Raw genomic sequence first — 20,901 nt, forward strand, 5'->3', positions numbered from 1 at the left:
AAGAGTCCTCTCCTGCTGATGTTCAGTTGTATATCAGTATGTAGTGTCTCTACTTTAAAGAGTCCTCTCCTGCTGATGTTCAGGTGGATATCAGTATGTAGTGTCTCTACTTTAAAGAGTCCTCTCCTGCTGATGTTCAGGTGGATATCAGTATGTAGTGTCTCTACTTTAAAGAGTCCTCTCCTGCTGATGTTCAGCAGTATATCAGTATGTAGTGTCTCTACTTTAAAGAGTCCTCTCCTGCTGATGTTCAGGTGCATATCAGTATGTAGTGTCTCTACTTTAAAGAGTCCTCTCCTGTTGATGTGCAGGTGTATATCAGTATGTAGTGTCTCTACTTTAAAGAGTCCTCTCCTGCTGATGTTCAGGTGTATATCAGTATGTAGTGTCTCTACTTTAAAGAGTCCTCTCCTGCTGATGTTCAGGTGTGTATCAGTATGTAGTGTCTCTACTTTAAAGAGTCCTCTCCTGCTAATGTTCAGGTGTATATCAGTATGTAGTGTCTCTACTTTAAAGAGTCCTCTCCTGCTGATGTTCAGGTGTATATCAGTATGTAGTGTCTCTACTTTAAAGAGTCCTCTCCTGCTGATGTTCAGGTGTATATCAGTATGTAGTGTCTCTACTTTAAAGAGTCCTCTCCTGCTGATGTTCAGGTGTATATCAGTATGTAGTGTCTCTACTTTAAAGAGTCCTCTCCTGCTGATGTTCAGGTGTATATCAGTATGTAGTGTCTCTACTTTAAAGAGTCCTCTCCTGCTGATGTTCAGGTGTATATCAGTATCTAGCTTTTCATCCTCTGTCTGAAACCAGAGCCCAGGCTGCTCTGATTGGTTAACTGGCATGCTCTGTTGTGATTGGTCAACCGCTTAGAGATGTCCCGCCCCTTTTTAAGCACTTTGAGCACCATAAAAACGCTATATATATATAACATGTATATTATTAGTATTATTAGCCACGTCCATCACGTACAATGTGTCGCAGCACTAGCCAATAGGAGCGTGAATGTTCCGTAGTGATGTCACCATGTTCCGGAACTTTTTATCTATTTTAGATTTGCAAACCATTTACAAGCACTAAAACCTATTGAGTACACTACGGGGAAGAGAAAGCTAAATGTAGAATAGGGCCTCTTTAAATAGTGAAAGGAGATAGAGGATTATAACCTCAAACACAAACGCCTTGTTGTCCTCTGAGGACGGAATATCCTTTGAGAGATTAACTCCCCTGTGAGTGTCTTTGTAATTAACTGTTGACTCGATGGGTGGAAGTTTCTCTAATCGTTAATGATCCTCTACCTGTGGAGTGTGCCGCTGTGTCGACCAATAAGGAGGGGGGGGATCTCACCAAGGACTCAGAAGGGCTAAAATACAGCACACTTATTATGCAAAATGCACTTTTTGATTTATTTTATACATAAAGTAAGCCAGTAAATCTGTTGGGTGATGTCGTCCTTTTTCCTTGTTGTTGTTGTTGTTGTTGTTGTTGTTGTTGTTAGTAGACGGGCTGCAGCATCTTGTCAAGTGTTTTGATGGGAACGGTTGGACAGCCTTATAGAAGGGTTATAAAAGCAGGAATTCGTTTTTCTGCGACGTTTTGATTTAGGACCAATCAGGAATTTAGGCGTGTAGAAATTAGTCAACATTATTTTACTGTTGCATTATTGATGAGATGTTTGGTATAGGTCCATATCAGAACTAAGGAACTAATATCTTAACACTTGTCATAACTGCAGAGTTTCTCCAGTTATTGAAGTCGTTGATTAGTGAATACGTTTTTGACGTCACCTGTGAATCGTAGGTAGTGGGTGAGGCTTTGAAAAAGAGACAAAGAGGAAGAAGAAACAAGCGGTCTGCACGTCAGATCCATGAAAGCAGATCTGAGAAACTGAGCTGTGCACACGAGGAAAGCATGAGGCTCGTATTCAGGAGGGCTGAGCTCCCAAGGACAGAAGTTCAAGGCTCATTTCTCGCCTTGTAAAGTTAAAAGAGTCTAATGTGTGGGCTGCAGAGGGAAGAACAAAGACAAGCTTAGAGGAGAGGAAGGTGATGACATGTAAAGGAAACAGGTGAAGCACAGTCAGAGGATTCAAACACATTTACACATTATAGCAGCATAAACACAACGAACATAAACAACTCATTTTATTTCACATGCATGTGGTTAATGTTGGGCTATAAAGGAACTACAGCACGGTCACATGACTTCACGTCACCACCGCTAAGCTAAAGGAGGCTAATGTTGGGCTATAAAGGAACTACAGCACGGTCACATGACTTCACGTCACCACCGCTAAGCTAAAGGAGGCTAATGTTGGGCTATAAAGGAACTACAGCACGGTCACATGACTTCACGTCACCACCGTTAAGCTAAAGGTGGCTAATGTTGGGCTATAAAGGAACTACAGCACGGTCACATGACTTCACGTCACCACCGCTAAGCTAAAGGTGGCTAATGTTGGGCTATAACGGAACTACAGCACGGTCACATGACTTCACGTCACCACCGCTAAGCTAAAGGAGGCTAATGTTGGCCATAAAGGAACTACAGCACGGTCACATGACTTCACGTCACCACCGCTAAGCTAAAGGCGGCTAATGTTGGGCTATAAAGGAACTACCGCACGGTCACATGACTTCACGTCACTACCGCTAAGCTAAAGAAGGCTAATGTTGGGCTATAAAGGAACTACAGCACGGTCACATGACTTCACGTCACTACCGCTAAGCTAAAGAAGGCTAATGTTGGGCTATAAAGGAACTACAGCACGGTCACATGACTTCACGTCACCACCGCTAAGCTAAAGAAGGCTAATGTTGGGCTATAAAGGAACTACAGCACGGTCACATGACTTCACGTCACCACCGCTAAGCTAAAGAAGGCTAATGTTGGGCTATAAAGGAAGTACAGCACGGTCACATGACTTCACGTCACCACCGCTAAGCTAAAGGAGGCTAATGTTGGGCTATAAAGGAACTACAGCACGGTCACATGACTTCACGTCACCACCGCTAAGCTAAAGGAGGCTAATGTTGGGCTATAAAGGAACTACAGCACGGTCACATGACTTCACGTCACCACCGCTAAGCTAAAGGAGGCTAATGTTGGGCTATAAAGGAACTACAGCACGGTCACATGACTTCACGTCACCACCGCTAAGCTAAAGGAGGCTAATGTTGGGCTATAAAGGAACTACAGCACGGTCACATGACTTCACGTCACCACCGCTAAGCTAAAGGAGGCTAATGTTGGGCTATAAAGGAACTACAGCACGGTCACATGACTTCACGTCACCACCGCTAAGCTAAAGGTGGCTAATGTTGGGCTATAAAGGAACTACAGCACGGTCACATGACTTCACGTCACCACCGCTAAGCTAAAGGTGGCTAATGTTGGGCTATAAAGGAACTACAGAACGGTCACATGACTTCACGTCACCACCGCTAAGCTAAAGGTGGCTAATGTTGGGCGGGATGACGTTTAGCCGTCACATTTCGACACTTGTTAGCAACCTCCGTTTTTAAATTCAACAGTGTGGGATTTACTGATGTATTTTACTTCGTAGAATTAAAATCTCTTCAGCTTGTGTTAACCACAGACCTCATTTCAAGCTAACAACCAAAAATGTATTCACAAAACCATCGACCTCCAGACCAGTTGACAGGAAAAATATAACTCCTGCACCTCTGTCAGCTGACCATAGCTCTTCGTTTCCTTAATCATATTTGTTTTCCTTTAGGTATCGTTATCTTTTATTCTGTAGCATTTATAAAAACGGTGAGAGCCATTCCCATCATATATCTTTGGCTTTAAATGCATACAACCTGTTACTGTTTAAACTGACTTGCAAAAGAGCACAGCACACGGTGTCAAACAACCAAAAACATCAGGGAATACCAACACAGTCTCACGGAATTTCGTGTTCACCAACATGATTTTGAAATCAATGTTAATAATAACAAATTAGAAGGAAAAACAGATAAAACAAAAATACAGATTTCAGTATTCTGACACAGAACGATTTTAGAAGCAATACATTTCTATTGGTAACTACATGTTTCGTGCCTGTACCAAATAATAACAAATTAGAAGGAAAAAAATATGACAAAAAATACAGATTTCAGTATTCTGAGGCTCTGAGACATTTATTTTCCTCGCTGACAGCAAAAAAACTCAGACATTATACAATTTAAAATAAAAGGGTTAGGGTTAGGGTAGATATTGAGTAAGAACATGTTTTTATGAACCACACAGCTTCTGGTCTTCCAAGACCCGACCGGACAGAAAGACGTGCTGCAGGTACCAAAACATACTACCAATAGAAATACATTGCTTTTAAAATCGTTCTGTGTGACACGAACAAAATGCGAAAATCATGTTGGTGAACACGAATCAATAGATTACATTAATTTCGTGACTATAACACGAAATGCCGTGAGACTGGGCTGGGAATACACAATAACAAAAAGGCCTAAAATGCATCAAAAGTCAGAAAACGAGCACACGAGGTGTGTGTTTACAGACACAGGACTCAATCAGGTCCAAACCAGACGAATAGCTGTCTGAGTCTGGAACAAAGTGATGCCCGGGAGCCGCCACTGCAATCTAATGAAGAAGCGCTTTTGTTTGGCCGTTTTTCACAAAAGCATGGAAATTCATATAATCAGAGTCTGAGCCAATCAGCGTATTCTCTCTTGATGAGCCGTGCAGAATATAGATTTGAGCACACACACTTTTAGCTTCAGATATTCACGCCTGGCCTTCTGAGTGTGCCTCTCTCTTTTACTCTTTCACGACTTCTGATTACTTCTGCTGGTCTCCTGCTGCGAGATAAACTCCCCGGAGCTCATGCTGGGAGCCAGAGTCCCTTAAATCCAACGTTATAATTAACATTTGCAGGACGTGTGACTCTGAGAAGAACATTAGGCCTGCACATATAGATTAGTTGATTAACACATTTTAGTTTGAGGAGATAATCTCTTGTTTTCGTGCCTGGAGAAATGTTTCCTATAAGATCAATACATTGCGCTTCCTCATTTAACCACACGATTAAACGTGCACATGAGTTTAAACACACTTATTTATTTGATCAAATGAACCGTGCAAAAATATCAAAATAGCTTCTTTTAGCTCACTTTGTGTTGTGTCAGAAATAAACGGATATCTTTTACCAACTCTTGAGGGAAATAAAGTCCTCTCGTTTTATACTCGAACATCAAGTCTCGTATTAGCCCTAATCTAATCACAGGAATGTGTACAAATGTTGAAAACAAGTTTACAACAGTGTATTGTAAAAAGGATAAAGCTCTTACTAAAATACCTGCAGACGATGATCCCATTTCTTCAGTTTCAGACTTTCAGCTGGTTTTCTTTGTTTTGCTGTCAGTAACACAGTTTGAGTTCTCTTTTAGTTCAGATTTTTGTCTCCACCAACTCCAGAGGGAAATATGCTCCTCTCGTCTTATGCTAGAACATCAAGTGTCGTATCAGCCCTAATCTAATCACAGGAATAAATGTGTACAAATGTTTAAAAACAACACTTATACTTATTATTGTTGATCAATGCTACGTGTATTGTAAAAAGGAAAAAGCTCTTAGTAAAATACCAAAAATAAAATGATCCCATTTCCTCAGTTTCGTTCAAACTGTTAGCTTCTGTTAGCTTCTGTTAGCTTCTGTTAGCTTCTGTTAGCTTCTACTAGCTGATCATTTATTTAGTTTTTTTAATACCAGAAATAGTGTCAAGGTAAGTCTTTTAGCTCTGATTTTGGGCTCAACCATTACTAAATCCATGTTTTAGCTGCTTAACTAAGACTATGTTCACAAGCTAGTCTGTGTGTATCTGCTGAGCAGGCCGTGTACAGAAAGAGTCATTAGAGCTTTGTTTCCTTTAGAGTTGTATCTTCTGTTAGCTCATTGCTTTGGTTTTGATTCATTGATTACGTGTAGTGCAGAAAGGATGAAGCTCGAAGGGAAAACCTGCATTTTCCTTCAGCGTTTTAACTTCATTTAGCACATCTTTTTGGTTTTAGTCTCAAAAATATTAAAATATTTAAATGATCTTTTAGCTCTGACTTTCCTAAGGGAAATATATTCCTCTGGTGTAGTGCAGACAGGATGAAGCTCGAAGGGAAAACCTGCAGAAAATGATCCGATTTCGTCACAGTCTTAGCTTCTTTTAGCTCATTGTTTTGGTTTTAATGCCACCATGACTTCTGATTTCCTGCTGCGTGTTGAACTCTCGCTGCAGATCATCACCAGAATCCCTTAGACCCCGTGTGGCACCAACACAAATCACCAGAACAGTCTGAACATGTAGATAAGGTGATTAAAACATTTGAGTGTGAAGAGATAATCACAGAGATGTTTCCTTTATTTCAGTCCCGGAGGAATCTCGGTGCACTACTCTCTCATCTTTGAGGTCACCTCCCCGGACATCAGCTCTGAGGAAGCAGAGGGGACGACCGAAAACCCGGAGGATTCGGTCATGGCTGATCTTAGAGAAATGGTGACCAAGGCTTTACGAGAAGAAGCCTCGCTGCCGATCGATCTAACCTCCCTTAACTTCCAACCAGGTGCAGTGCTATCTCCAAACAGAGGTCTCTATTGTAGTCCTTAGTGTCGGCATGTGGAATAACAGCAGTGGAAATGCTCTGAAACCACCTCATGAATGAAAATGCATTATTCTCTTTTCTTTTGGACAGAAGTGATCCACCTACCAGCCCTCTCAGCAACCTCTACAATTGAAGTGGTGAATGAGGTAAGAGGTTTAAATCATGCTGCTGGAAATATACTCCAGGAAGGATCATATTGAATATACTAGTAGTTATCTTTAGTCTACCTATTCAAGGAAAGAGTATGTGGAGAAAGCATGTAATATATCAGGATACATTATATGTTGATTCAAAGTGGAATTGACACCTTTTAAAAGTTGCCTTTTCACATCACATAGGATGATTTAATTACTTAGTAAAGACTCCTTAATGCACAAGGGGTCCTAAACGTATGGGAATTGGAGATTATAATATCTAATGTTGCTTTAAATTAGCTAGTGACTGTTCATGTTCAGGGTATATACTTTTTAGTCATTAATTGGGACTAATTAAAATCACACACTCTCCGTTATTCAATATCATTTGTGAAAAATGACAGAAATCTCTAAAAGATTTGCTCCTGAATGAATTATAAGGAAAAATAAAGTTCAGTAAAAAGTACTGATACCAAACCCTCAATAACCTGAGTCTTTTGTATTAAAAACACTTTGCGTTGTGTTTAGACTGTCCTTGCACTATTTGAACTATTGTGTCTGTTTTATTGTGTTGCTCTGCTGGAGGACCCTGTCACCTCAGATTTTCATGGCCTTGAATCTTGTGTAACAAAAACCTGCAAAATCACTGACTCATACCAACAAATGCAACCTTTTTTAATGTATGAATCCTGTCTTTTGCCCAGCCGGATTCTCACAACGAGTTTGAGGTTTCCACTGTGGAGCCAGAGGTGGATAAACCCCGGCTGGAGGTCCCTCTCACCCCCATGGAGAAGGAAAACGCTCTCGTGACCCTCCTGGATCCCACCGCCCTCCCCGGTGATGAGACCACGGCAGTAACGGGAGGGATGGCGGAGAGAAACGATAACTCTCCAGCCTCTCAGGATATTACAGAGGAGGAAGAGGCAATTTATGTGGGTGAGCCAGAGCTATCAAATGAAGGATTGCCAATCATTACACATGAGATTGAAACCATTCATCACGACGAGATTGGTGAACTCGTGAGAGACTACATCCCGACCTCTCCGGTGATTCTGGAGCTGGAGACGGAAGCTCCATTTATCAATCTGTCTCCTAACCTGATATCAGAGGAAGACCTGATTCCTGTTGAGGAAGAAGGGGAGGATTTGGATGTTGTCACCCCCACCTCACAGGTATTATTCACTACAGCTGCTTTTGCTGAGGAAGTGACAATCACAACACTTTCAGGAATCACAGGCCAACCGCCCACTGAGGCCATGGTGAACGTAGAAGAAAGCGAAGACGTTAACGCTTTGCCGGGTGAGGAAGAGGCTGGATTGGCTGTCCCGGAAACAGAGGACGTTTCAGAGTTGGAGGTTGAAATTCTAGAGCCAGAGGAAGAAGTGGCTGAAGTTTCAGAGCCAGAAGAAGAAGTAGTTGAAGTTTCAGAGCCAGAAGAAGCTGTAGAAAATCAAGAGGAAGTCGCAGGATCAGAGCCAGAAGAATCTGAACCAGAAGCAGAAACAGAAACAAGCGATGGCGCTGTTGAGATTTTGAACGAAGAACATGTCGAAGAAGAAGTCGAAGTTCTGCAGCCAGAAAAAGAAATAGTTGAACTGGAAGGAGAAGGTAACGAGGAACCAGAAGAAGGTATATCTGAGGTTTTAAATGCAGTGGAATCAGAAGAAACAGAACCCGAAGTTCCAGATGAAACAGAACCCGAAGTTCCAGATGAAACAGAACCCGAAGTTACAGAAGAAACAGAACCCGAAGTTACAGAAGAAACAGAACCTGAAGTTACAGAAGAAACAGAACCCGAAGTTACAGAAGGAACAGAACCTGAAGTTACAGAAGAAACAGAACCCGAAGTTACAGAAGAAACAGAACCCGAAGTTACAGAAGAAACAGAACCAGAAGTTCCAGATGAAACAGAACCCGAAGTTACAGAAGAAACAGAACCCGAAGTTCCAGATGAAACAGAACCCGAAGTTACAGAAGAAACAGAACCCGAAGTTACAGAAGAAATAGAACCCGAAGTTACAGATGAAACAGAACCCGAAGTTCCAGATGAAACAGAACCCGAAGTTACAGAAGAAACAGAACCTGAAGTTACAGAAGAAACAGAACCTGAAGTTACAGATGAAACAGAACCCGAAGTTACAGAAGAAACAGAACCTGAAGTTACAGAAGAAACAGAACCTGAAGTTACAGAAGAAACAGAACCTGAAGTTACAGAAGGAACAGAACCTGAAGTTCCAGAAGAAACAGAACCTGAAGTTACAGAAGAAACAGAACCTGAAGTTACAGAAGAAACAGAACCTGAAGTTCCAGAAGAAACAGAACCCGAAGTTCCAGAAGAAACAGAACCTGAAGTTACAGAAGAAACAGAACCTGAAGTTACAGAAGAAACAGAACCTGAAGTTACAGAAGAAACAGAACCTGAAGTTACAGAAGAAACAGAACCTGAAGTTACAGAGGAAACAGAACCTGAAGTAGAAGTTGCTGAGGAGGAAGCAGTTGATGTTGTGAAACCTGTAGAAGAAGAAGAAGTCCCGGAGGTTCCAGAACCAGAGGAGGAATTGGTGGAGATTTCAGAGGTAGAAGAAGAAGAAGAAGTTGTTGAACCTACAACCCCTGCTGAAGTTGTGGTTGAGGTATTGGAACCAGAACCAGAACCAGAGCATGAACCTGAAGATAACATAGTTGAGGAAGCCGAATCAGAGGAACCAGCACCAAGTGAAGAACTGGCTGAGGTTGTAGAGGAAGATCCAGAAACAGGGAAAGAGTCAGAAGCAGTCACACAACCAGAGGAGGAAGTGGTTGAGGATGAACAACCAGCAGAAGTTGGACCAGAACCACAAGAGGAAGTAGTTGTGCCCCCAGCAGAAGAGGTACCCGAAGGTTCAGAGCCAGCATCAGAAGAGGCAGTCCCAGAACCAAATCCAGAGGAGGAGATGATTGAGCTTTTAGAACCAGAACCTGAGGAAGATGTCACTGAGCCGGCAGCAGAATCCATTCAAATCCTTCAGCCGTTTGACAGCATGGAAGATCTGAACGTGGGAGAGGATACTGTTGAGATCATTGAGGATAACGAGTTCCTTCCACCAATCAGACTGGACCAACACCTTCCTCATGAGGAAGTTAACTTACCCATCGTACCGGCAGACATCCAGCCTTCAGAGGAAGATGAACCCGTCATCCAGGAGGATGTTGACTCGTCTGATATTGCAGGTGAGAAACATATGAATAATACGTTATTAAAGGGCGTGCGTTGTGTAAATAGAGTCATGCACTGACATTTGAGCAGATAATGAAAAACCCTGATATATATTTATATTCTGTTTTTGGGGCTGCGCTCCTGCTGTTACGTTTTTTTATTCGAAACTTGTTCTGTACTAAAGATATTATGGTATATACTTTACCAGAACAGAAAAATATCAAAACTCTACTTGCTACAGCGCTATGAGATGGGTTACAGAAACAAATACAGCTGTCAAAAACGTTCTGTGTGGAAAAAATAAAAAAACTATACAGCTTAAGCAATCACAAGTCTATTGGGCTTCCCTTTACTTTGGGGCGGTGACAATCAGTTCTGTTGTTGTACCAGAAAGACATGGACAGAACTGCTGTTGCTAACATGCTAGCAGGCTAACACTGGCCGTTCGCTAACTGTTCCGGCTGTCTAAAGTTTAAATAAATAAAACTCGGAGCTCTCTTCCCTGAATGTGACTCCTGATTACAGATATTATTTCTACAGAATCTCCGGCTTGTAAGCTGCTCTTTTTTTGACATCATTCTAGCAACACTTGCAAAAAGTTGGGTTTGATTCCTTGATGATTTCAGACATTACATTGCGTTAAGTTGCTGTGTTATCCACATTGACTCACAATAAGTCCAATCAACAATGAAGACACAGACTCCAGACAGCCAGAGTCCTGCAGGTACTTTCGTTTTCAAACAATTTAAAATGTTACTGCATTGGCTTCAAACACAAAACCTTTCTATGTGCTACATAAAGATATTTATTCTTAACGTGTCGATTCAAACTGCACATTTAGCAGTTTGAATGTATTATGTTTAATTCATACTGACATGCAAGCGCTCATTAATGAATGATATTTTTCTGCCTGACTTTTCAAAGAGGTGACAGATCAAGACAACAACGACACATCAGAGGGAACTGAAGAAGACTCAATATCTCCAGAAAGTGACGTCAGTGTAACGGAAACTCCGGTTTCAGACTCCTTCCCTTCACCTCCGGCAACCGAAGTGTCTGAACCCAACCCGACTTCAGACTCTGGACTCTTTGAAGAAACAGAACCGGAGCCCGCGGTCGTCATTATCGATGAGAACTTGAACCCGTCAGTGTCGAAAGGAATCGAAATCCAAACCCTCCCACCGGCGACGGACGACATCATCGACGAGGCTGTACAGGATCTTGCAGTTGAGTTGGATCAGTCGGACATATCGACCAATGAGATTTCAGAATCAGAAGAATCAGAAACAGGTTTATTACCAGGTAGGTTGACACGTACGAGGAATTTGACTTAGAGATGTGGTGCACACATAAAAATAAAACAAGAATTAAAAACAGACAGAATTGATTTTAAATCCTGATTAAAACACTGAGGATTTGAGCAGATTTGTTCCACATAGAAAAAAATGTTGATGTAGAAGAGACATGGAGAAGAGGGGACACATGTTGATGTAGAAGAGACATGAAGAAGAGGGGACACATGTTGATGTAGAAGAGACATTAAGAAGAGGGGACACATGTTGATGTAGAAGAGACATGAAGAAGAGGGGACACATGTTGATGTAGAAGAGACATGGAGAAGAGGGGACACATGTTGATGTAGAAGAGACATGGAGAAGAGGGGACACATGTTGATGTAGAAGAGACATGAAGACGAGGGGACACATAGTGATGTAGAAGAGACATGAAGAAGAGGGGACACATGTTGATGTAGAAGAGACATGGAGAAGAGGGGACACATGTTGATGTAGAAGAGACATGAGGAAGAGGGGACACATGTTGATGTAAAGAGACATGGAGAAGAGGGGACACATGTTGATGTAGAAGAGACATGAAGAAGAGGGGACACATTTTGATGTAGAAGAGACATGGAGAAGAGGGGACACATGTTGATGTAGAAGAGACATGAAGAAGAGGGGACACATGTTGATGTAGAAGAGACATGAAGAAGAGGGGACACATGTTGATGTAGAAGAGACATGAAGAAGAGGGGACACATGTTGATGTAGAAGAGACATGGAGAAGAGGGGACACATGTTGATGTAGAAGAGACATGAAGAAGAGGGGACACATGTTGATGTAGAAGAGACATGGAGAAGAGGGGACACATGTAGATGTAGAAGAGACATGGAGAAGAGGGGACACATGTTGATGTAGAAGAGACATGGAGAAGAGGGGACACATGTTGATGTAGAAGAGACATGGAGAAGAGGGGACACATGTTGATGTAGAAGAGACATGAAGAAGAGGGGACACATGGTGATGTAGAAGAGACATGAAGAAGAGGGGACACATGTTGATGTAGAAGAGACATGGAGAAGAGGGGACACATGTTGATGTAGAAGAGACATGAGGAAGAGGGGACACATGTTGATGTAAAGAGACATGGAGAAGAGGGGACACATGTTGATGTAGAAGAGACATGAAGAAGAGGGGACACATTTTGATGTAGAAGAGACATGGAGAAGAGGGGACACATGTTGATGTAGAAGAGACATGAAGAAGAGGGGACACATGTTGATGTAGAAGAGACATGAAGAAGAGGGGACACATTTTGATGTAGAAGAGACATGGAGAAGAGGGGACACATGTTGATGTAGAAGAGACATGAAGAAGAGGGGACACATGTTGATGTAGAAGAGACATGAAGAAGAGGGGACACATGTTGATGTAGAAGAGACATGGAGAAGAGGGGACACATGTTGATGTAGAAGAGACATGAAGAAGAGGGGACACATGTTGATGTAGAAGAGACATGAAGAAGAGGGGACACATGTAGATGTAGAAGAGACATGGAGAAGAGGGGACACATGTTGATGTAGAAGAGACATGGAGAAGAGGGGACACATGTTGATGTAGAAGAGACATGAAGAAGAGGGGACACATGTTGATGTAGAAGAGACATGAAGAAGAGGGGACACATGTTGATGTAGAAGAGACATGGAGAAGAGGGGACACATGTTGATGTAGAAGAGACATGAAGAAGAGGGGACACATGTTGATGTAGAAGAAACATGAAGAAGAGGGGACACATGTTGATGTAGAAGAGACATGGAGAAGAGGGGACACATGTTGATGTAGAAGAAACATGAAGAAGAGGGGACACATGTTGATGTAGAAGAGACATGGAGAAGAGGGGACACATGTTGATGTAGAAGAGACATGAAGAAGAGGGGACACATGTTGATGTAGAAGATACATGAAGAAGAGGGGACACATGTTGATGTAGAAGAGACATGAAGAAGAGGGGACACATGTTGATGTAGAAGAGACATGGAGAAGAGGGGACACATGTTGATGTAGAAGAGACATGGAGAAGAGGGGACACATGTTGATGTAGAAGAGACATGGAGAAGAGGGGACACATGTTGATGTAGAAAATACGTGAAAAAGTGGATTTTTCATAATAGGTGACCTTTGAATGTAATGATTTCAGAAGAGGGGAGTGGCTTCCTGTCTGTTGTTGAGGAACAAACCAGCGCCCCCTCCACGGCCCGGCCTCCTGTGAAGTATCTCACCACGCCCTCCATGACCACAGCGAGTAACGGAAGAGAACTGGTGGTGTTCTTCAGTCTGCGCGTCACCAACATGGACTTCTCCCTCGACCTTTTCAACAAGACGTCGTCCGAATACAGGTCCCTGGAGAGCACCTTCTTAGACGTGGTGAGTAGGAATTAACAAGTTAGTAACATTGAGTTTCAGGAAGAAATACCGTACTACAGTATTTGTGACATAATGACTAGGTGTTAACTTGGCTTTACTTGAGACACAATAACTCAAAATTGACTTGTGGCAAGATGATTTAACCTTGACCTGGACATCAGCAGGAGAGGACTCTTTAAAGTAGAGACACTACTTACTGATATACACCTGAACCTCAGCAGGAGAGGACTCTTTAAAGTAGAGACACTACTTACTGATATACACCTGAACCTCAGCAGGAGAGGACTCTTTAAAGTAGAGACACCACATACTGATATACACCTGAACATCAACAGGAGAGGACTCTTTAAAGTAGAGACACTACATACTGATATACACCTGAATATCAGCAGGGGAGAACTCTTTAAAGTAGAGACACTACATACTGATATACACCTGAACATCAGCAGGAGAGGACTCTTTAAAGTAGAGACACTACATACTGATATACACCTGAACATCAGCAGGGGAGAACTCTTTAAAGTAGAGACACTACATACTGATATACACCTGAACATCAGCAGGAGAGGACTCTTTAAAGTAGAGACACTACATACTGATATACACCTGAACATCAGCAGGAGAGGACTCTTTAAAGTAGAGACACTACATACTGATATACACCTGAACATCAGCAGGAGAGGACTCTTTAAAGTAGAGACACTACATACTGATATACACCTGAACATCAGCAGGAGAGGACTCTTTAAAGTAGAGACACTACATACTGATATACACCTGAACATCAGCAGGAGGGAACTCTTTAAAGTAGAGACACTACATACTGATATACACCTGAACATCAGCAGGAGAGGACTCTTTAAAGTAGAGACACTACATACTGATATACACCTGAACATCAGCAGGAGAGGACTCTTTAAAGTAGAGACACTACATTCTGCAGAATAGGGCCACTTTAAAACAGTATGGGGTAAATGTTGATTTCAAAATGTAAGAGCTGCAGAAAATCACACAATTGGCATTTTGTTTGGTTCCCTATAAACTTTAAGGTTCTCTCTGCCAAAGGGAACTATCTCCAGGGAAATTAAGGCTCCATTTCCTGGACCAAGCTGTGGACAAACGGCCAAATCCAGTGTGTCCTGAGCAGTGATGCAAATATTTTCCAAAAGAAGCAGCTAGCAATAACCAAATGTTAATTACAAAGATTTTTTTGCTTTTCCCCTGAAATCTTAAGCTTGTAATACGCTCTAAAGAAAACAATCAGAAAGTGATTTGGTGTTCTTTGCCAACAATGACAACATTTGGAAATTCTTAAATGTATAGTTTAATGTAATATAAGATTGGTAAGAAAAGTAATAAGTATATGTTTGAAAGAAGGTGTTGTTTTATAAGACTTATCCTATATTTTACCCAAACAATGCTTTTATATGTTTCTATTGACTGTTTTGAATTTTGTTTCAACTGTGTATGTATTTTCCCATCTCTAAAGCTGAAATGCATCAGTAAAACATTCATACTGGGCTCCCAGTGGTCACCATTAGAAAGCCATGTTTATATTAAACATACCCAGAAATATCACAGTCAGCATTCCTTCACCCGATAAATGAATACTACACCTTCATGAGATGTGTGTTCCTCTGAGCCTCGGCTCATCTTTCCAACAGGATAATAATGCTGAAAAGAGTGAGGCTAAAAACAAATCAATGTGAACACGTGTGGTCTTGTAACCCTGGTTAACAAGACTTTATCTTTAGTCTGGGAACAAATGAAGAGGCGTAAATATATTAGCTGCAAATCTATAAGCAGGACTGTTCCAAGGAGTGTGAAAATGTCCCTTTTTAAATGCATTTTTTTGGCAGTTTTTTTTAATTTTGTTTCATTAATTTATTCCTCAGTGAAATCACATTATCACTTCCTGTCCCCTGGTCTGGAAGTCAATGGTTTCCTGAATGTGTTTTTTGGTTGTTAGCCTGAAATAAAGTCTGTGGTTAACACAACACAAGCTGAAGAGATTTTAATTCTACAACATAAACTAAGTCAGTAAATAACCCACTGGTGGATTTAAAAACGGAGGTTGCTAACAAGTGTCTAAATGAGACGAGTAAACGTCATCACGCCAAACATTAGCCTCCTTTAGCTTAGTGGTGGTCACGTGAAGTCATGTGACCGTGCTGTAGTTCCTTTATAGCCCAACATTAGCCTCCTTTAGCTTAGCGGTGGTGACGTGAAGTCAGGTGACCGTGCTGTAGTTCCTTTATAGCCCAACATTAGCCTCCTTTAGCTTAGCGGTGGTGACGTGAAGTCATGTGACCGTGCTGTAGTTCCTTTATAGCCCAACATTAGCCTCCTTTAGCTTAGCGGTGGTGAGGTGAAGTCATGTGACCGTGCTGTAGTTCCTTTATAGCCCAACATTAGCCTCCTTTAGCTTAGTGGTGGTCACGTGAAGTCATGTGACCGTGCTGTAGTTCCTTTATAGCCCAACATTAGCCGTCTTTAGCTTAGCGGTGGTGACGTGAAGTCATGTGACCGTGCTGTAGTTCCTTTGTAGCCCAACATTAGCCACCTTTAGCTTAGCGGTGGAGACGTGAAGTCATGTGACCGTGCTGTAGTTCCTTTGTAGCCCAACATTAGCCACCTTTAGCTTAGCGGTGGTGACGTGAAGTCATGTGACCGTGCTGTAGTTCCTTTGTAGCCCAACATTAGCCACCTTTAGCTTAGCGGTGGTGACGTGAAGTCATGTGACCGTGCTGTAGTTCCTTTGTAGCCCAACATTAGCCACCTTTAGCTTAGCGGTGGTGACGTGAAGTCATGTGACCGTGCTGTAGTTCCTTTGTAGCCCAACATTAGCCACCTTTAGCTTAGTGGTGGTCACGTGAAGTCATGTGACCGTGCTGTAGTTCCTTTATAGCCCAACATTAGCCACCTTTAGCTTAGCGGTGGTGACGTGAAGTCATGTGACCGTGCTGTAGTTCCTTTGTAGCCCAACATTAGCCACCTTTAGCTTAGCGGTGGAGACGTGAAGTCATGTGACCGTGCTGTAGTTCCTTTGTAGCCCAACATTAGCCACCTTTAGCTTAGCGGTGGAGACGTGAAGTCATGTGACCGTGCTGTAGTTCCTTTGTAGCCCAACATTAGCCACCTTTAGCTTAGCGGTGGAGACGTGAAGTCATGTGACCGTGCTGTAGTTCCTTTGTAGCCCAACATTAGCCACCTTTAGCTTAGTGGTGGTGACGTGAAGTCATGTGACCGTGCTGTAGTTCCTTTGTAGCCCAACATTAGCCACCTTTAGCTTAGCGGTGGAGACGTGAAGTCATGTGACCGTGCTGTAGTTCCTTTATATTCTAAGATTTTACTACAGAAATCATAAAGTGGTGTTAATATGTGGAGACTATCCTGTTAAACAATATCATAAACGTTTGTTTGAAATTAAGTTCTGCATTAATCTAAAATCCAATAGAGGAATCTCATTGGCTTTTTGTGGAATTGGCCACATTTTAAAAATGGTTTTCCCCATTACTCACTGAGGGCGTAAAGGAGGTCTGCACAATTTAAAGCTAGGAATAAATGATTCCTTGAAGCCATTTATTTTTAAGATTGACAGTTTACACACTTTATTTGCGCTATGTTGATAATGTATTTGTCCTACACTGGATTATATTTGTCAAGTTTGCACAATAGCTCATTCCCCATTAGTCACTGAGACACAAACACATGAGAAAACACCAACGTCACCCTTTAAGTGCCGTGCAAAAGTAATGCGTATATTTTTGATGAATGTCCTGCTGCTGTAAACTGGTGTTGTTTTGTATCCCCATGCTCCCCAGAGAGGTCAGTACAGAATAAAATCCTTATCGCCCCACACATCACTGCGAGTGAACCAGCAGAGAGACCACTGCCCGAGTAAAGTTTACACTATTTACAGAGAAACTTAAAAGGAAACCTCCACGACGTGTTTTCCCGCGTGTCTGCAGGTAACTGTGATAACATTTACCCCACAGTTTTAAATAAAGGCTAAAGCTGCATATGGATGGCAGATAGAAGGACATATCTAATGATTTAACAAGATTCAAATACTTTAGTGCTGAATAAAATGCTTAAATTCCAGGCTTCTTCAGCAATACACATAAACCAATGTTGCAAGAAGTAACTGTGCAATAATATACAGTATGAAGGAATAAGTCCTCTCCTGCTGATGTTCAGGTGTATATCAGTATTGTCTCTACTTTAAAGAGTCCTCTCCTGCTGATGTTCAGGTGTATATCAGTATGTAGTGTCTCTACTTTAAAGAGTCCTCTCCTGCTGATGTTCAGGTGTATATCAGTATGTAGTGTCTCTACTTTAAAGAGTCCTCTCCTGCTGATGTTCAGGTGTATACCAGTATGTAGTGTCTCTACTTTAAAGAGTCCTCTCCTGCTGATGTTCAGGTGTATATCAGTATGTAGTGTCTCCACTTTAAAGAGTCCTCTCCTGCTGATGTTCAGGTGTATATCAGTATGTAGTGTCTCTACTTTAAAGAGTCCTCTCCTGCTGATGTTCAGGTGTATATCAGTATGTAGTGTCTCTACTTTAAAGAGTCCTCTCCTGCTGATGTTCAGGTCTATATCAGTATGTAGTGTCTCCACTTTAAAGAGTCCTCTCCTGCTGATGTTCAGGTGTATATCAGTATGTAGTGTCTCTACTTTAAAGAGTCCTCTCTTGCTGATGTTCAGGTGTATATCAGTATGTAGTGTCTCCACTTTAAAGAGTCCTCTCCTGCTGATGTTCAGGTGTATATCAGTATGTAGTGTCTCTACTTTAAAGAGTCCTCTCCTGCTGATATTCAGGTGTGTATCAGTATGTAGTGTCTCTACTTTAAAGAGTCCTCTCCTGCTGATGTTCAGGTGTGTATCAGTATGTAGTGTCTCTACTTTAAAGAGTCCTCTCCTGCTGATGTTCAGGTGTATATCAGTATGTAGTGTCTCTACTTTAAAGAGTCCTCTCCTGCTGATGTTCAGGTGTATATCAGTATGTAGTGTCTCTACTTTAAAGAGTCCTCTCCTGCTGATGTTCAGGTGTATATCAGTATGTAGTGTCTCTACTTCAAAGAGTCCTCTCCTGCTGATGTTCAGGTGTATATCAGTATGTAGTGTCTCTACTTTAAAGAGTCCTCTCCTGCTGATGTTCAGGTGTATATCAGTATGTAGTGTCTCTACTTTAAAGAGTCCTCTCCTGCTGATGTTCAGGTGTATATCAGTATGTAGTGTCTCTACTTTAAAGAGTCCTCTCCTGCTGATGTTCAGGTGTATATCAGTATGTAGTGTCTCTACTTTAAAGAGTCCTCTCCTGCTGATGTTCAGGTGTATATCAGTATGTAGTGTCTCTACTTTAAAGAGTCCTCTCCTGCTGATGTTCAGGTGTATATCAGTATGTAGTGTCTCTACTTTAAAGGGTCCTCTCCTGCTGATGTTCAGGTGTATATCAGTATGTAGTGTCTCTACTTTAAAGAGTCCTCTCCTGCTGATGTTCAGGTGTATATCAGTATGTAGTGTCTCTACTTTAAAGAGTCCTCTCCTGCTGATGTTCAGGTGTATACCAGTATGTAGTGTCTCTACTTTAAAGAGTCCTCTCCTGCTGATGTTCAGGTGTATATCAGTATGTAGTGTCTCCACTTTAAAGAGTCCTCTCCTGCTGATGTTCAGGTGTATATCAGTATGTAGTGTCTCTACTTTAAAGAGTCCTCTCCTGCTGATGTTCAGGTGTATATCAGTATGTAGTGTCTCTACTTTAAAGAGTCCTCTCCTGCTGATGTTCAGGTGTATATCAGTATGTAGTGTCTCCACTTTAAAGAGTCCTCTCCTGCTGATGTTCAGGTGTATATCAGTATGTAGTGTCTCTACTTTAAAGAGTCCTCTCCTGCTGATGTTCAGGTGTATATCAGTATGTAGTGTCTCCACTTTAAAGAGTCCTCTCCTGCTGATGTTCAGGTGTATATCAGTATGTAGTGTCTCTACTTTAAAGAGTCCTCTCCTGCTGATATTCAGGTGTGTATCAGTATGTAGTGTCTCTACTTTAAAGAGTCCTCTCCTGCTGATGTTCAGGTGTATATCAGTATGTAGTGTCTCTACTTTAAAGAGTCCTCTCCTGCTGATGTTCAGGTGTATATCAGTATGTAGTGTCTCTACTTTAAAGAGTCCTCTCCTGCTGATGTTCAGGTGTATATCAGTATGTAGTGTCTCTACTTTAAAGAGTCCTCTCCTGCTGATGTTCAGGTGTATATCAGTATGTAGTGTCTCTACTTCAAAGAGTCCTCTCCTGCTGATGTTCAGGTGTATATCAGTATGTAGTGTCTCTACTTTAAAGAGTCCTCTCCTGCTGATGTTCAGGTGTATATCAGTATGTAGTGTCTCTACTTTAAAGAGTCCTCTCCTGCTGATGTTCAGGTGTATATCAGTATGTAGTGTCTCTACTTTAAAGAGTCCTCTCCTGCTGATGTTCAGGTGTATATCAGTATGTAGTGTCTCTACTTTAAAGAGTCCTCTCCTGCTGATGTTCAGGTGTATATCAGTATGTAGTGTCTCTACTTTAAAGAGTCCTCTCCTGCTGATGTTCAGGTGTATATCAGTATGTAGTGTCTCTACTTTAAAGGGTCCTCTCCTGCTGATGTTCAGGTGTATATCAGCATGTAGTGTCTCTACTTTAAAGAGTCCTCTCCTGCTGATGTTCAGGTGTATATCAGTATGTAGTGTCTCTACTTTAAAGAGTCCTCTCCTGCTGATGTTCAGGTGTATATCAGTATGTAGTGTCTCTACTTTAAAGAGTCCTCTCCTGCTGATGTTCAGGTGTATATCAGTATGTAGTGTCTCTACTTTAAAGAGTCCTCTCCTGCTGATGTTCAGGTGTATATCAGTATGTAGTGTCTCTACTTTAAAGAGTCCTCTCCTGCTGATGTTCAGGTGTATATCAGTATGTAGTGTCTCTACTTTAAAGAGTCCTCTCCTGCTGATGTTCAGGTGTATATCAGTATGTAGTGTCTCTACTTTAAAGAGTCCTCTCCTGCTGATGTTCAGGTGTATATCAGTATGTAGTGTCTCTACTTTAAAGAGTCCTCTCCTGCTGATGTTCAGGTGTATATCAGTATGTAGTGTCTCTACTTTAAAGGGTCCTCTCCTGCTGATGTTCAGGTGTATATCAGCATGTAGTGTCTCTACTTTAAAGAGTCCTCTCCTGCTGATGTTCAGGTGTATATCAGTATGTAGTGTCTCTACTTTAAAGAGTCCTC

The 20,901-nt window shown here is 41.8% G+C and overlaps 1 protein-coding gene across 1 annotated transcript in view; it reads left to right on the top strand.

Moving 5' to 3' along the window:
- The window catches only part of impg1a (interphotoreceptor matrix proteoglycan 1a), a 78,174-nt gene that overhangs the window by 27,296 nt on the left and 29,977 nt on the right, over positions 1-20,901 (top strand). The window contains exons 8-12 of the mRNA XM_079645354.1: positions 6,379-6,572; positions 6,702-6,757; positions 7,450-9,955; positions 10,866-11,243; positions 13,417-13,643. Of these exons, the coding sequence (XP_079501480.1) occupies positions 6,379-6,572; positions 6,702-6,757; positions 7,450-9,955; positions 10,866-11,243; positions 13,417-13,643 (3,361 nt within the window). The remainder of the gene's footprint in view (positions 1-6,378; positions 6,573-6,701; positions 6,758-7,449; positions 9,956-10,865; positions 11,244-13,416; positions 13,644-20,901) is intronic.

This window comes from Notothenia rossii, assembly GCF_949606895.1.
Source record: "Notothenia rossii genome assembly, chromosome: 8".
Lineage (NCBI taxonomy): Eukaryota > Metazoa > Chordata > Actinopteri > Perciformes > Nototheniidae > Notothenia > Notothenia rossii.